This window comes from Apteryx mantelli, chromosome 1 (genome assembly GCF_036417845.1).
Source record: "Apteryx mantelli isolate bAptMan1 chromosome 1, bAptMan1.hap1, whole genome shotgun sequence".
NCBI lineage: Eukaryota > Metazoa > Chordata > Aves > Apterygiformes > Apterygidae > Apteryx > Apteryx mantelli.
The window spans coordinates 128,687,956-128,703,632 of NC_089978.1; the positions used below are offsets into that span (position 1 = coordinate 128,687,956).

At 40.5% G+C, this 15,677-nt stretch overlaps 1 protein-coding gene across 1 annotated transcript in view; it reads right to left on the reverse strand.

The window, feature by feature from the left end:
- Positions 1–4: 4 nt before the first annotated feature.
- The window catches only part of CFAP44 (cilia and flagella associated protein 44), a 45,404-nt gene continuing 29,731 nt past the window's right edge, over positions 5–15,677 (reverse strand). Inside the window, exons 24-34 of the mRNA XM_067301796.1 lie at positions 14,940–15,117; positions 12,131–12,634; positions 10,489–10,692; positions 10,006–10,201; positions 8,869–8,979; positions 7,223–7,353; positions 5,922–6,038; positions 4,789–4,990; positions 3,901–4,061; positions 2,320–2,454; positions 5–1,751 (exon numbers count right to left, since the gene is read on the reverse strand). Of these exons, the coding sequence (XP_067157897.1) occupies positions 1,473–1,751; positions 2,320–2,454; positions 3,901–4,061; positions 4,789–4,990; positions 5,922–6,038; positions 7,223–7,353; positions 8,869–8,979; positions 10,006–10,201; positions 10,489–10,692; positions 12,131–12,634; positions 14,940–15,117 (2,218 nt within the window). The 3' untranslated portion in view covers positions 5–1,472. The remainder of the gene's footprint in view (positions 1,752–2,319; positions 2,455–3,900; positions 4,062–4,788; positions 4,991–5,921; positions 6,039–7,222; positions 7,354–8,868; positions 8,980–10,005; positions 10,202–10,488; positions 10,693–12,130; positions 12,635–14,939; positions 15,118–15,677) is intronic.

Sequence of the window (15,677 nt, forward strand, 5' to 3'; positions counted from 1 at the left end):
TAGCAAACAGGACACCTGGGGAAAGGTGACATTTTCCTGCAGTTATAGTCTACTAGGCCATCCAGTGCTGAGCTCAACAGAAGAGGGAAGTCCCCTGGACCAGTTAAGTGACATAAAACCTCTAGTGAGGGGTATTGGTGGAGAAATTTTCATTTGTCTCTCAGCATAGCTGCATGGGTTTGAGTGGGAAAACCCAAACCTCTACAAATTCCTGTCTTCTTACCCCCCCCACCCTATGTTTTTCTCACTTCGAAGGCTTTTAGCATCAAAGTCTGTTCCCCCCCCCCCCTTAAGGAAACAGAGGGTGCTCAGTGCCTTAAAAGGGACCCACTGAAGCAGTAGGCAGCAAAAGCACCGTTCATTTTATTGTGCTGGGGCCAGTGGGAACAGTTCTTGTGCCTGCCTGGGCTATGGTTGGATCCCAGCTGAGCATATACCAGGGAGAAGAGGAAAAAACAGCAGCAAAAGGCAGGGAGTGGAGAGGGGAAGCAAGAGCTGGTGCAGGTTTTGTGTGCAGGTTGCACATTTTGTTTAATTAAAAATAACAACAAAACCAAAACCTCTCTGTGCTGAGAAGCTTTGCACTGAAGGAACAGTGCAATAAAACTCCTCCACTTTGGGGTTGAAGGAGCTTTTCACAGAAAGACAGGGTAAGTGCTGCTGTAGATGATCATTCATTGTCAACATCCTAGATGCCAGAGGAAAGAAAGAATAAAACCTGAAAACTTATAGAGCCTGGCTCTGCTCTCACTCTGGTCAGTATAGGCAGATGCCAGTCAGTGGAATTATGGTCCAACTTCACATTTACTATAGCTTCCTAATGCTAGGTAAACACTGCGTTCTGCATTCCAACAGCAGACTTTCATTTTAGTGCCGTTTCCCACTTCTATAAAGCAGAAGCAAGTGGGAAACTCTTTGACTGGGCCCATACCCTTCTTAACACTGTAGGCCCTGAAGAGGAAGGGCCCTTTGCTTTTCCAAACAAATAACACTTCCCTTTTCTTTTCACAATGACTTTCACTAGCTCAGGGAGCAGAGAAATGCTATTAGGGATAAGAGAAGCGACTCTCAGCTGCCATTGCTGCTGGGATGGTCAATCAATAACAAAATACAGCTTTAAGGCAGACCCCTTTTACTGTTTTTGAGAACACAGATTTCGATGACACCAATGCCAAAACTAGCTTTGCTATGTGAAATTGTTTCTCATATCCAGCTTTCAAAAGCCATCCTCTTGACCCAGAGCTAAGAAAAACCACACACACACAGAGCATCTGTCCAGTGCAAATTTCTGCAATGGATTGATAACAATATTTACTGGTTATATTTGTTCTTTTTATTCCCCGTTTGTCACTACAATCATATTTTGCAAAGGAAAACAAATATAAACCTTTACAACTAAACCCCTGTATAGCCAAAGCAGTTCCTTTCACCCTTACAGATATTAATACCTCCACTGTTAACTATGTCCATGTTTAAAGGGCACTCTGACCATTAGATACCCTTTCTGGTGCAGGAATAGGGAATGTTTCAGTTGGTGTCTCAGAGTCCTGTGAAGGTGAAGGCTGGAGAAAGAGGTACCCATTTTTTCTGCTAAGGAGAGCAAGTTCTTCTCTTAGACATACATCTTTTCTGCTTAGGAGAGTGATTTCTTCTTTTAGGAGTGCTGTCTCACCAGCCATGTAGTTGAACACTGACTGCAGCCTGGCTTCCTCCATGGTGTCACTACTTTGGGATCCCTGAAATTCTGCTCCCTGTAAGGAGAGAAAAAATAGCTCCTATAAACCATGGGAGAAGGGTTGGTGGGAAATTATTTCAAGTGGGAAAGGGAGGCTTTCTCAGAGGCAGATCAGCTTCATGACTGCTCTGCTCCTCAGTCAGAACCACTCAGAAATCACTGAGTGAAGGACCGTTAATTTAGTCTTGGACAGGTGGCTGGCTCATTCCCTAGTACAGAGCAAAGAAAACATTCCAATTCATTTGGCTATCTCCATACAACAAGGGAATAGCTTTGACTTGCTGCAAGACTCTTTCTAATTATAAGTAGGTAGGAAGGAAGATGGTTTGTTTCAATATTAGAAAACAGCTAAGTAAGAAATTAATAGAGAAGCTAAGGTATGGCCTACTTCAGGATCAGACCATCCATCTGCCTTTCAGTAAGAACTGGAGCAGCCATTCAGGCTGTACCACTAGGCAGTCTTAGACTGAACTGCTGACTGCAAAGCAAGATCTTAGACCAGAGAACCAGTAGGGCCAGATAAATGCTTATCCATTTCTGAACAGTCCCAAAGCATCATGCGGTACAATGGCTAAAAAGCTTACCAGATCATTCTTTAGTGAATCCAACTTAGTTTCAAGTTGCTGCTTTTCAAGGCAGAACTTGTTCAGCTGCTGCAGCTTGCTGGTGTTTTCTTTTGTCAGCATCATTAGCTGCTGCTGCAGGTCTAAGATTCTTTCCTAGAAAGATATAAACAGGTAAGCCAGGATGAGAGATAATAAAAAGTGTGAAATAGGGAAGAAGTGCCAGGCAGGAATACAAGTGTCACAGAAGAGAGGTAGACACTTGGACAGACTCTGATCCTGAATGCACCACATGATCCGGTAATACCCTTAGTACAAAGGTTTTCCTTTTTTTATTATTATTTTTTACTATTGCAAATGATTCAACCATTAGGCAAAGGGTGGGAAAGAGAAAACAGTTAAATACATTGTACCTCAGTATGTGTGTTAGATATTAAGATGGTTCCTGTGTCTGTTGCAAGCCAACATAGCAGAGGAACAGAAAAGGCTGGAGCTATGAGTTTCTGTTCTGAAGTTTGATTCTCATGTCCAAATCCAGGGGAGGGACAGGAATTCTCTGCAGAGCTATAAACACAGATGACCAGAAGAGCAAGGAGTGGCAAATGTGCTTGAACACCCTACTTTCCCGAAAACAGACTGTTAGTGTCACGCTGCACAAACCTGCAAGGAGCAAGTGGTTCACTACAAACTTGCTTGTGTCCTCACCAAAGTCAATTATAAAAGTTTTGAGCCAGACCTAGATGTATCCTATGTTGAAGGACACTGGACTAAGGAACAGTGAATGTCCACAGTGAGGCTGAGCCCAGAATGCGTTGCCAACTAACGTGAACAGGAAAAAGTAGAAGTCAGGAAATGTATCAGATATATGTATAAAAGTGATGGTGTTTTACTGCACAGGGAAAAAAAAATAAGAATTTTATTCTTAATCAGCTTAAAACAAGAAGATATGATACTTGCTCACAGAGATATTTTCTGGATCTTTTGTGATCTGCCCCAGGCTGTTTTCTAATTTTCTCTCTCCATATGTATATAGTGACAGACAACAGTGGTGCTTTGTGAGGACAGTACAAGACTGCTGCTTGCTCACACTACTGTAGCAAAGCCTTAGGCCCTCCAGATAGTCATGCACTTTTCATACTGCCAGTTACTGGAGTGTTGCACAGTCTAACATCCCAGGCATGAGGAAGCACTGCTCTGCATCAGAGAGGTTATCACCAGATATAGTGGAAGGAGGCAGTAGGTGCCGAATGCCAGCTGAAAGCCAGAGAAAGCATTCTAGTAGAACTTGACATAGAGACTGAAGCAGAAGGATGTATTTGAGGAAAGTAAAAACAAACAAAAACAAACAAACAAAACCCCAAAACAGATCAACTACCTCCATGAAAAAATAGGCTGTGCTGCAGCAATTGGAGGAAAGATAGGAAGGATGACGGGAAATAAGAGTTGAACATTATGGTCTGTTGATGACAGGTGGAAAAACAAACAAACAAACATGAATATGTTAACCAAAGATTTTAGTGTGGCTATTCAGCCCCAGGTAAATGAAGCCTTAATAGAACAGCATCATCATGCATATCCCCTCCTCCTGTCCTTGTTCCTTACCTCCCATTCTTTGAGTTCCTGGCAGTGCACATATTCTTTCTCCATCATTTGCACCTTCAACTCTTCCAAGCGTGTGTTAACTGAATGTGCTTGGAGTGCTTCTAAATCAACCAGCCGGCCAAACTTTGTCATCATCAGCTGATTACACTTCTCTTCCAGTCCTAACAGAAAGGGCATGGCACACATTGCAGAACTCACTTTTGCTTGTTAGTAAGGATTTGTGACTTATTCACAGCTCCTTTTGTCTGAGCTCTTTGGTACTTGCTCTCTAATAAATAGTTCATACAAAGCCATACAAAGCTCACAACTGAATATTGCTATTTGTCCCTGTCCCTGACCAAGCCTATGTTGTCACCAGGCCACACACCTGGCCAGTCCTGGTCAGTCACTCCCAGGCTGAAGGCTATATAAAGCCTTGGCAGTTCCACAGAGGTGGGTTTGGCAGTACCAGATACCTGAACATCTTTGGTCATTCAGGAATTGTTTTGAATAGGGCTTGTCTTGTTCTTCAAAGGAAGAAAGAGGAAGAAATTGCTAAAAAAGCTTATGTGGCTTTAGAGAAAGTACTTTTTCCTAGCAGTTCTGACTTGGAGCCAGAAATAGCAATTGTGTGTCCTGATTTCCAGTGTCTCATCTCAGTCAGCTCTCCTTTTACTAAGTTCCCAAATTATTTAACACAGTCAAATGACTCTGCAATGCTGGAGCACTACCAGTACTTCATCAAAACAGGCCACTTGATCTGTTCTTTCTGTTTTATTTTCTGCAATAACCAGCTGGGACATCTGTGGGAGCATAAAGATGGCAGACAGCTGGTGAGTTACCCACACCCAGGCAGGGACACAGAAAGAGCACTAGCAAACTGTGTTGTTTAGAGTCGCTGTTACTCACGTTGAATCTTTGTCTCCATCTCCTTTTTGTCCTGGACAAGCTGCTTATGTTGCTGCCGGGCCTTCTTAAAGATCTCTCTCTGCATTATCTTTTCATTTTGTAGGTCCACAATTCTCTTCTGCAGATACTCCAAGGACTGGTTGGTAAATACCAAAGCTTGGGAGAAGTCACTGGGTATCTCCCCACTAACCAAGTACTCCACCTGCCAGAAATGGCCATAAGCAAGGCTGACTTTTACTTTTTAAGGGTGCTGGTGATCTCTCTGGATAACAAATGTGTGACTGTTAGAGAACTATCAAGTGAGGCAACACTAAATATACACACAACTCACATTTTGGCCCAAATAATCACTACCACTCAGCAAAGCTCAAAGGCTGCTTACAGCTATGTGTTGATTCTCTCCACAAAGTTTTCTGCTCTTCCTCATACAGCATCTGGAACTGAGGGGGAGATAGGAACTCCCTACCAAATGTTTGTGCTTTTGGATGATCTGGGAGTTGCAGAATTGCACAGTCAGGCATGAGACTCTTCTGTCTTTCTTACCAATGTTTTAATGAAAGGAGATAAAGTGAATGGAGAGAGCTGAGCTTGCCTCAGAAGTATTTGAGCCAGAACAGGCAGAGGCAGATGAGGCCTGTCTTCTTTCTCTGAGGACAATACTCAACCCTTAGGAAATAAGAGCATTGTCTTCAGTTTTCCTCTTCATTTTCTACACATAATCCAAGGAATAACAGTTGCATGGATGAATGCACTGCATCCAATTCAGCATTCTTGAACTGGGCAAAACTCCCATTAGTTTCAATAGGGATTTTTTTTCCAGGAGGCTATCAATAGGCATAGACCTGAAGAAAAATCCCACGCCAAACCCGTAAAATGCTTGAAGGCTACACACATTTCAGCAATGGGCCAACCTGCCCGTATTTACCCCTTTTCTGTCAGTATAGGGGTAGAGAAGGAAAAAATCTAGAGTAATAGCACTATGAAGTTCAATTCATAGCACTGTCACTCCAAGGAGAATGTAGCGAATCCAGAACTAAGGGCCCCCAAAACCAGTAACACTGCTGTCTGAAGGTACACAGGCTATTCTGCATCTGCCAAAAGTAGAAGCGATAAATGCAGAATATGTGAATTACCTGATGAAGTTTCAAAGGCACAACTACATGCAACTCATTCAGTCTCTGCTGCTTTTCCCGTTGAAAGGCCTCCAGTTCCCCCTCTGCTGTGTCCAGGCTGGCTTCCACTGCTTTTGCCTGCAGAAAGACAAATTGTGGGCAAGCACAATTCTCAAGTAAGTGAGGCAGCAGGATTCTGTGTTAGAGTCCTTGATCTGAAGGGAAAGAACCATGGAAAAACAATGCTTTTTCTTTTTTTTCCTTTTTTTTTTTTTAAAACATGCTACGATAGATGAGTTTTGCTAATATGAGATTCAGCTACCTATTCAAGCAAGACTCTGTGCTAAATACTTCTGTGCAGATGAACACACATAAATGTCTCTTTACTGGAAAAGCCTTGTATGTGTCAAGAAACAGCTGCTTTGTTTAGTATCTAAAACACTTCTAGATCTACAGAGACTGCAAGATATTTTTTATTGTGTTATGCCTGGAAATGCTTATTGATTCTGCATGAGAAAGAAACAATTCAGACTCAAATGTCAGACCCCAGGGTGAATATGTGGCAGCTGGCACTTAGGAAAGCCTTTAAAAACTAAACAAACAAACAAAAAAACGTTTTAAGTAAAGCATATTTGATGGGACTTTTTAGAGACACAATAAAAGGGAGCCTTGCATAAGGTTATTCTGGCAGAACTCTCTCTCAATCCCGGATAACCTTTTAAATTAAGATATTTTTTAATTAATACAAATCAAATGCCTTGATGAATGTAGGAGCTGAGAAAAAGCTAAAAGAAAAACTTACAAGTGAGTTTATGATTTTTATGATTACTGTGACAAAGAGCAGAAGAAAATAACTAGAAGCAAAAGAAATAGATGGAAGAGCTGCATTTTTTATTCTCCACTTATTTGAGCATGCATTTGTGTTAGGAAAAGGATGCTCTATACGTTCCATCCCCATAAACACGCACACACGATGGGCCAAGCTACACCAAGTGTTGCGTCTGAACCAGGCAGTCCAAATCCTGCTGCTGCATGAGGATTAGACAGTTGGAAAGGAGCTGGACCTAAAACCTGGATCCAGCCCCAAAGCAGCTGGGGTTGGACCACCTTGATTTACCCATTTCAGGGTGACCCATTGTTGAGCCTTCTGCTGGGGCTGTGAGGCTGCATCCTGCCTCCGTGCTAGCATGGCTATCTCTCCCCAAATTGAGGCCCCTTGAAAGGTTAGTATTTTGGTCTTAAATCTCAACCAAATTCAGTATCATGGTGTTCTCACTCTGCTGGAGGCAGCTGATGCTTGCTGAGAAGAGGACACACAGTACCTTTTTGACCAAGGCATCATATTCCTTTCTGAGGTTATCAGCAACTTTCTTCTGCTCTGTTAAAGCATCCTCAATGTCTAATCGCTTCTCACGGAGCTGGATGGTGTTTTGGAAGAGTGCCTCATCACAGTCTAAGAAGGAAGGGGTCATAGGATAGCTTAGTTTCATTATGACTGTACTGTAATTACAGGCTTGAGCTAGTTGCTTCTCCTACTATGCAGGTTGCCCATAATAACACCATGATCTTGGTTCCTTAGAGCTTTGTCAAACTTCAACCATTTGGGCTGAGTGTCTCCATGATGGTGACTGAACATATTGGATGGATCTTTTTTATTTACATTCAGTCAAAACGGTTTGTTTCCAGAACTAAACATGCACCAGAGGCAATATTAAATCCAAATGCTCAAAAGTTAGGTTGTGTAACTAATTCAGTCCCAGAAATTAGTATGTGTTATGGTACAATCTTTAGGTATGTGAACATGCAGCTATTTATCCATAGCACCTTTCAGTATAAATGATGGACTTGCTATGGGGATCATTTATAGCTCTATTTGTAAAGGCAGCTGGGGTTCATAGGACCTGTTTCATTTGTTTCATACTAAGGAAGATCTGTGAATTTGTCTGACGCAGTGACTTCAGTAATACTTTTTAATACAGCATAATCAACCCAAATCAGCTGGCATAATAAAAAGAAGTCCATTAAAGGACAAGACAAACTACACTTAAAGACACAAATATTAATGTGCAAATGTAGCTTGCTATTTCATCACTAAATTAGTAATTTGGGCTGTTTCAATAAAAAGTAAAAACTTCTCTATTTCTTCCTAACATTTCATTAAAAAAAGAGGTAGACAAGGAGTTAACCAAAAATCCAATTTGTGAAAATGAGGGTTTTTTTTAACCCAATTTCAAAACAATATGATAAGGCAATTTGATGGGAAATTCTAACTGAAAATAAAGCAATCCTGTTAAGTGGTCATTGATATATCACTCAAAGATTAAAAAAGAACCCTAAAGTAGGGTTTAGGGGGTTAGTTTAAAATAGCTTAAACACTATTTAAGTCATACCAAAAAAAAGTTGCTTGCCTTTGTTGAATAAATGAATGAATAGGATTTTGCAAAATAAAGCTCCTAACCATTTGGATACCCACCAAAGACAAGCCTAGCAACAGGCAATTGCCACATAAATCCACGAGGTGGTAACAAAGAGCTTAATTTAACACCACTGGAGAGTTTCCCCAGAACTCCCCTGCACAGCCATCCAGCACAGGGAGGCGGCAGGTTTCTGGAGAGCTTCTGCAGCCTTGCTCCAGCTCTGCTCCCACAAGGAGCGTCTTCTCTACAGAAAACAGCCATGAAATGTGAATGGTCCTTTACACATAGTAATTAATTCTTAGCATTCAGCCAAGTTTTACTTCTTCCAAACATTTTAATTAAGGTATTCTATATCACCAGTGGTTTCATCATCTTCACTGAGATTTTCTAAGGAGAAAGGTCCCACTCAGGAGGAGTGAACACATTCTGACCCTTACTAATGGTGTTAATGTGAAACAAATAATGAGAAAAACTGTGTTTTCATTTAAATACACAATATTGCACATAAAGCTAAACAGATAATCAATCCAGGGAAATGATGGTTTAGGTACCCTTTGGGCAAACGGAGTCATCAAAGACTTCATCTTCAGATCCTGAATCTTCTTCAGCACTCTCCAAGCTGGACTCTTCATCAATCTCCTTTTCATTCTCATCTTCTTCATCTGGAAGAAAAGGACAGTACTGCTGGCTTGCAGAAGACTCACAGATCCACTAGCTGTGCACTGTGCTGATGTGCTGGTGAACATATCCCCAGTAATCCAAGAAAGATCTCCCTAGTAATATGTGGACCCAGGCACCTTTTGCCTATCCCGTTGATTTGATGATTTTACAGAAAAAAGTGAAGGAGAGAGAACATCCCATAGCACCATAGGCACAAGTAAACACAGGCACATTTGGGGGGACTTTCTTCAAGGATTTTTCTTCTCTTTATATGTGCTAGCTATTTGAAATTTAAACCTTGCAGGTTTACCACTCTACTGCAGAGATTAACCAGACAAATAAAATGCAGAGAGGCACAAAAACTGTCAGAAAAGCATCACTGTTGTCAGTCCTTTTTGCACATCACGTCATCCTTGAAATCAAAAAATCAAGTCAGAGACAGCAAACATATATTTTAGCTTGATAACACTGCCTAGTCTTAATAGTTTAAAACCTAGTCACTAAGATAAATGAAATCGTTTCATATGTTTAGTCCAGTGACTAATGGATGATTGTAGATTGGGTTTATGATCTCTCATTAGTCAATGGACAGATTAAAGGAAAATGTCATGAACATGGCAGATAAATCACTTATCCATAGCTCCCATTGGTAGCGCATAGGAAGTAGCTATTAAAAGCTTTGCCTTTTCTTCCTACCAATTATCAACGTAACCTCAATACTGACATACAGGAAGTAAATTTTAAGAGCTGTCATCAGACCAAATGTAATCATGCCAGAGACTGAATTACACCATTTTTATAATTCAAAATGGTTGCCACAGACTGTGGGTTTGCATATAAGTAAAAGCTGGGTAGGTCTAATCTATTTGGTTTTTTGAACCAAGCTGAACTTTGCATGTATCTAGGACTCCAGGTAGGTTGAGAGACATTTACTTGATAGCAAGGAAGTATGTATAACAAATCCATAACCCAGAATAAATAAATAAATAAATAAATAAATAAATAAATAAATAAATAGTGTCTCCAACCTGCTTCTCTTTCTACTTCTTTCTTTTTAATGCGCTTGATTTTTTTCTTCAGAACTTTGGTCAGAAAATGGGCAAATTTGTTATTTTCTCCAAGGGATGCTTGGAAGGTGGCATAAAGAGCTTTCTCACAGTCCTGAAGCTTTGCAGTCTCATACTTTCTATCCTCCATCTGTGCAAGGTAGCTATTTAATTTCTGCTATATACATAAAAAAAAAAGTTCTTAATTTAAAGTATATGATTTGTCACTAATTCCACATCACTAAGTATCCATTAAAATACAATTATTAAGATTTAGAAAAGTTTAACTATTTGAAGTTAAAAGTGACCATTATTGAGAGCTTCTTATTTCTCAAAATTAGCACTTGACACTGGATCAGTGCTAACGGGAAGCAAAGAGATGCCATCATTTGTTTTATGGCTTGCTTTTGTTTCAAGACACTCATTAGCAGTATTTTTGAATCCAGACACATGTGGATTACTTACTTGCATGGCCTTCTGCTCACTGAGGAGAGTGTTAACACGCCCCTGTAGAAGGTCCTCATGTTTTTCAAAGTTATTCAGGAGAAGCAGCTCTTCAAACCACGTGATGTGGCACAGGTCAGCACATTTCATCTGCACGTCCAGCTTCAGTTTCATGTGCCGCAGGAAGCGGAGTTCAGCATCAAAGTTGATCACCAGTGCATTGATCTGGAGCATATGAGAAAGGCAAACCAGGGATAGGGAAAGTATTAGAAGGGGAGATAAACATGTAAAGCTAGAGAAAGGAGTAGCAGGCAAAAATCCTCTCTTTGCCAAGTCAAAAACTTGCCCATGTTATCTAATATGAACTACTGAAGTGTTTAGAAACACAAAGTTAAACCCAAATGTGTCTTTGTTCTCAGCACAATAACACAAAAATCACTGAAACTTCACAGAAATGTTTCAGTGCCTCCCACAGTGCTCAAGGAAATATTTTACTCGTCACACACACAGTGTTCTACAACAGCCTGAAGCAGTTCATTGTAACAATCCTAGATAAAACAATAAACACATTACTGTCTTCTGCCTTGACACACTTCTCAGAATATCTACCAGATCCTTTCATAGGCATTTACAGCTAAATTTGAACTAGCAGCTGCTAACAGGAGCAGCTGTTACGTATGTGATGGTCAGAGCAGCATTTGGATGTTCTCTCAAAGCCTTCATAAATAGAAACACAAAGGTGTCTGTGATGGGTTAGACCATAGACTCAATGGCCAACAGAAGATGCTTGAGGAAAGAAGACAAGAAACAGAGCAAACAACTGAACAGTGATACACCTTCAGCATGCTCCCTCTATGCCCTCTACACCCTCCTAAACTGACTTTAGAGACATCCTGAGTCTAAAGTGGTATGCTTGCCTTCAACAGCTTTGAAAGGATTTTTTTCCCCTGAGTTTATCAAACTGTAGCCTTCCCCCATCCTAAAGTTAAAAGTGTCAAAGTTCAATTATTGTTGGATAGGAAAACTACTCCCATTTGCATGTTTTAAGCCTTCTACCTGACCATTTAATTTGAGATCCCTCCTCTTTTAAGAGGCAATTTCCACTCTCCTTTTCTAGTAGTTCATAATTTTGTCATCTGTCACATCCCCTCCAGTTGCCTCATTTCCTGGCCAAAGATGCCCAGGGCATGCCTTTTAAAGAAGCTTTTCCACGACTTCAAGCATTCTTGTTACTCTCTTCTGTACCTTTTCTAATTCTACAAAATTAGTTTTGAGATCAAAGGGCCAGGACTACTCATGTTATCAGAGAGCTGAGAACATCATGTGTCTATGAAGATATAGTGACACTTCATTTTTTTCCCTCCATCACTTTCCAAATAATTTCTAATATTCTATTTGTCTTTTTTGACTACTGAGCTCATGTTTTCACAGAGCAATCAATAACAACTCTAAGATCTGTTTTTCAACTGAGAGTAGTCAGTACAGTAATCACAGTTAGGTACTTATACTGATTTACACTGTAAATTTACTCTAGATAACTTTCTCCTGAAATTCCCAAAGGCAAGAGTAGCTGCAGCACTGAGACAGAAGGAAGAGTTTTTGATTTTTACTTCTGACAGAGTGGGGTTGTTCAATCTGAAAAAATTAACTTTTGGTTTCCTACCCTTTTAATCAAGGTCTCCTGTAGATACATGTTTCTTATCTTCTCCCTCTTTAAAATTTCCAGTTCTATTTCTGTTGGCTCTGCCTTCTCAATCTCAAAAACCTTTGGCTGCTCTGTGACCACAGATGATGGTATTTTCATTGAGCGCACACTTGCGGTCCGTGTCATAGGCTCAGTCTCTCTGATGGAAGGACCATGAAGAAACCTTTCCCTGAAAACACCAAATGATGGAGACCCTTCCAACTGTTCCTGGAGTTTTGCCTCGGCCTCCTGCTCATGTTTAAACTTCAGGAGGATGTCACTGTCAAACTGGAATTTTTTTTCTGGAACTTCATCCGGGTGTAACTGAGGGATCAGAGGAACTGGGAGCTGTTCAGACAAATCCAAGGCTGCTTGCACAGATTTCAGCTCTTGCACTAAACACTTGATTTCATCAAGAATAGAAACCTTGAGATCCCGCAAAGACATGATCTGCTTGTTCATATTTGCTTTTTTCTCATGGATCTGCAAAGAAAAAACAATTTTAGGAGGATTCCCCAGGGACACTTGCATAGTATGTGATCTCCCTCAACACAAGTAATGGATAAGTGGCTTGTCATACTGACTTTCCTTCTTTCCATATTAGCTTTTTTTCTGTACCTTCTCTGCATATTAGCATTTCTCAGACAGCTGTCCCTCAATCTGTAGTTTTAGATTCTTTGGGGCCACCTCCCTTCTTCTCCTGCACAGAGGATGGCAAAAGTGCAAGAGGGAAAATGAGGCTCCCCTCATCCCTTGGTTCTTGACTTGATTGCAAGTTTATTGACATGAGATGCTGAAGCAGTGCAGAAAGCAGGCAGAGACTGAAAATTAGCTGTGGTGTTTTAGAAGATCAGTCATTTGGGCTGTCTCTCATTAAACACAAAAAGTATCTCTGGCTTTGATATGTGGCCCTCTATTCAGGCAGAGTGTAATAGTCTAATAAAGAGAAAATTAGATATCTACAGTGTTTTGTAAAGCAACCTTTATCATAAACACTACCAAATGCACAGCTGTACATCAATTCAAACTTCTTCGACACAGTCTTTGAAACAAAGCAGTTATCTCATATAACCTCGAAGATACGAGCAGTCCTCCATAAATGTAGGTCTGGAAGATGAGCTGAGATTGTCTTTTATCTGTGAAGCTGAAAACACAACTACCATAGGCCATTAGAAGTGGAACAAGTGTCTGAATTTTCAAAGTATAGTAGATAGCAATATTAAATGCAAGAAAGCTGCATTCTGCAAGCTTTTGCAATTGGATAAAAAACATTGGATGTCCAAAACAAATTCTCTCTAGGTCTTCCAACAATCCAGGGTCCCAAAGTCAACTCACAAAACTTTGGGGTCAGCTGAATATTTTTATCCAACTTGAAGATAAATATCCACTAATCTGAAACGTAAGAGGCATGAATTAAACAGCTGAGTGCAACAAAACCTATTAGCAACATCTTGTTTGCATCTTGACTGACCTGTAGACAGATCTCAGTAATAAAGGGGCACTGTATTCATTTACTCTCTTCACATGAATTAACAATAGAATGTGATCTAATATATTAATGTATTTAGCAGAAACTTCTCTTATCTTGATAAAAGAAAACAACCCTATACACCAGCCACCTGAAGTAATTGGAATTCTGCATCTGTATAAACCTGGGATTTACAACCAGAACTATTCCCTTTGTTTGCATTGGCTTATCCTACTGAATTAGGTTAACCACTGGGTACCCTGTAACATCAGCACACAGCAAAGTACTGAAACCTGGGCACTAAACTGATACAACAAATCCCCTGAGATTATAGCATTGCCTCTGTAATGCTGGGACCTCACTATCAAAGTAACTCAGCCTACAGGGAGCCTGAGATTAAGCAACTGGTTCGCAAGGATAGGACTGGGGAAGATTCAAGGCTTTTTTTTTTTTTTTTTTTTGAGGAATAGAGACACTTAGAGTACAATTTTCACATTGTGATACTTAGACAAACTATGCTGAGAAGAGGCTCCTCTGTCAGTAAGCAAGAAATAAGTCTCCATACCAAAAAGCAACTAGACAACACCAAGTCCAATGGACATTTTTCTTCATTGTTCTTTTAGCTAAAGAAATTTGTCCTCATTCTTCTGCACTCTAGCTAAATAAAATGAAAAACCTATGAGTTCCTATGAGAGGAAGGAAAATAAAAAAGAAGTCACAAGGAAACCAACAAAAGTACTGCACAACATTTGAGCTTGTTATGTCTTAGTGGTTAAAAAGTATGTAGTAGCTGTGGGGGTCCTGTCACAGGGAGGTAGCTCCAAAACATCTGGTTTCCCAGGAAGATTCCACTGCTCAGCAACGAGAAGCAGTGATCCCCCAAGTGCAAATATGAAGAGGCGACTCTAAAAGGACCCGTCTTTGGTCACATCCCTCTTTTTATATAGGTATTTCATGACAGGTATTATTTAGCTCAGTGTTTTACAGAAAGCATATCAATGACTAGATGATAGGATTTGTCTGAAAATTTTGAAAGACAGATGTTCCTACTGAAGTGCTGGAAAAGGTAAATTCTCCTTCTTCTTTAAGAAGGGCCAGCTGAGAGTTACCCTGGATTGATTCGAGCTTGAGTTTCATGAAGCACTAACAGTTCACAAGAGAAAAGCTGATTTGTAACTAAAGCTGACTTGACTCAGCCTATCCTTCAAGGCTTCCCACATCCAATTTGATCTTTCAAAAAATGTCATCAGGGACTAATATGCTATCCTCTCCTCTTCCAAAAAGGGGGACATTTTCATAGCAGTGAATCAGTTTACATACCAACACTTCCAAGGATGCAAGCTGCATCATCTTTTTCTCAGCGTTCATACGCTTGTGTTCAGGGACTCTGTAGTCAGCAGCAGTCTTCAGCTTATGATCTCCCATATTTTCCTGTGCTTCTTTGATGTCCTGAGCATCTTTGGGATTCTCGTAGTCATCACTAGGTTTGTTCTTGTATCTGGTAGGTACAAAACAAAGCAGAGCTTTAAGACAGTAAGCATAGATGAAGAAACAGGGTCATTCAATACCTTCTGATTTGTGCAGCAAGGCTTGGGGGGTGACCTAGGGATCAAGAGGGAATCACATACCTCTTTCATAAACCAATGGCTACTTTGAGAAGAATAGCCTTGCACATTTGAAGGAATACCTTAGATAGATTATTTTTCTACCCAAGAACTCTTGTAACATAGACCTGCCATGGGACAGGTTAAACCCTGGCACTTGGACTGAGTTCTAGGTTTAGATAGTACATGTTGCTCCTATTCTCACGGACCCATGTTTCAACACTCTGCCAAGCTGCAGCACAAAATACCCAATACTACTCTCTTTATTGTTAAACTGTTAATAGCTTCAGAACAACTTGTGCACTGACAGTGCACTGGTTCCATTTCTTGTGATTCATCTCCTAATGAAGAGCTTCTGTACTTCCATGAACATTCAAAAATTTCTCGTCCCCCTTTCTTGTCTCACAAAATGGGAGCCAGCATGGAGAGCAAAGGCACGTCACAAACCCACTCT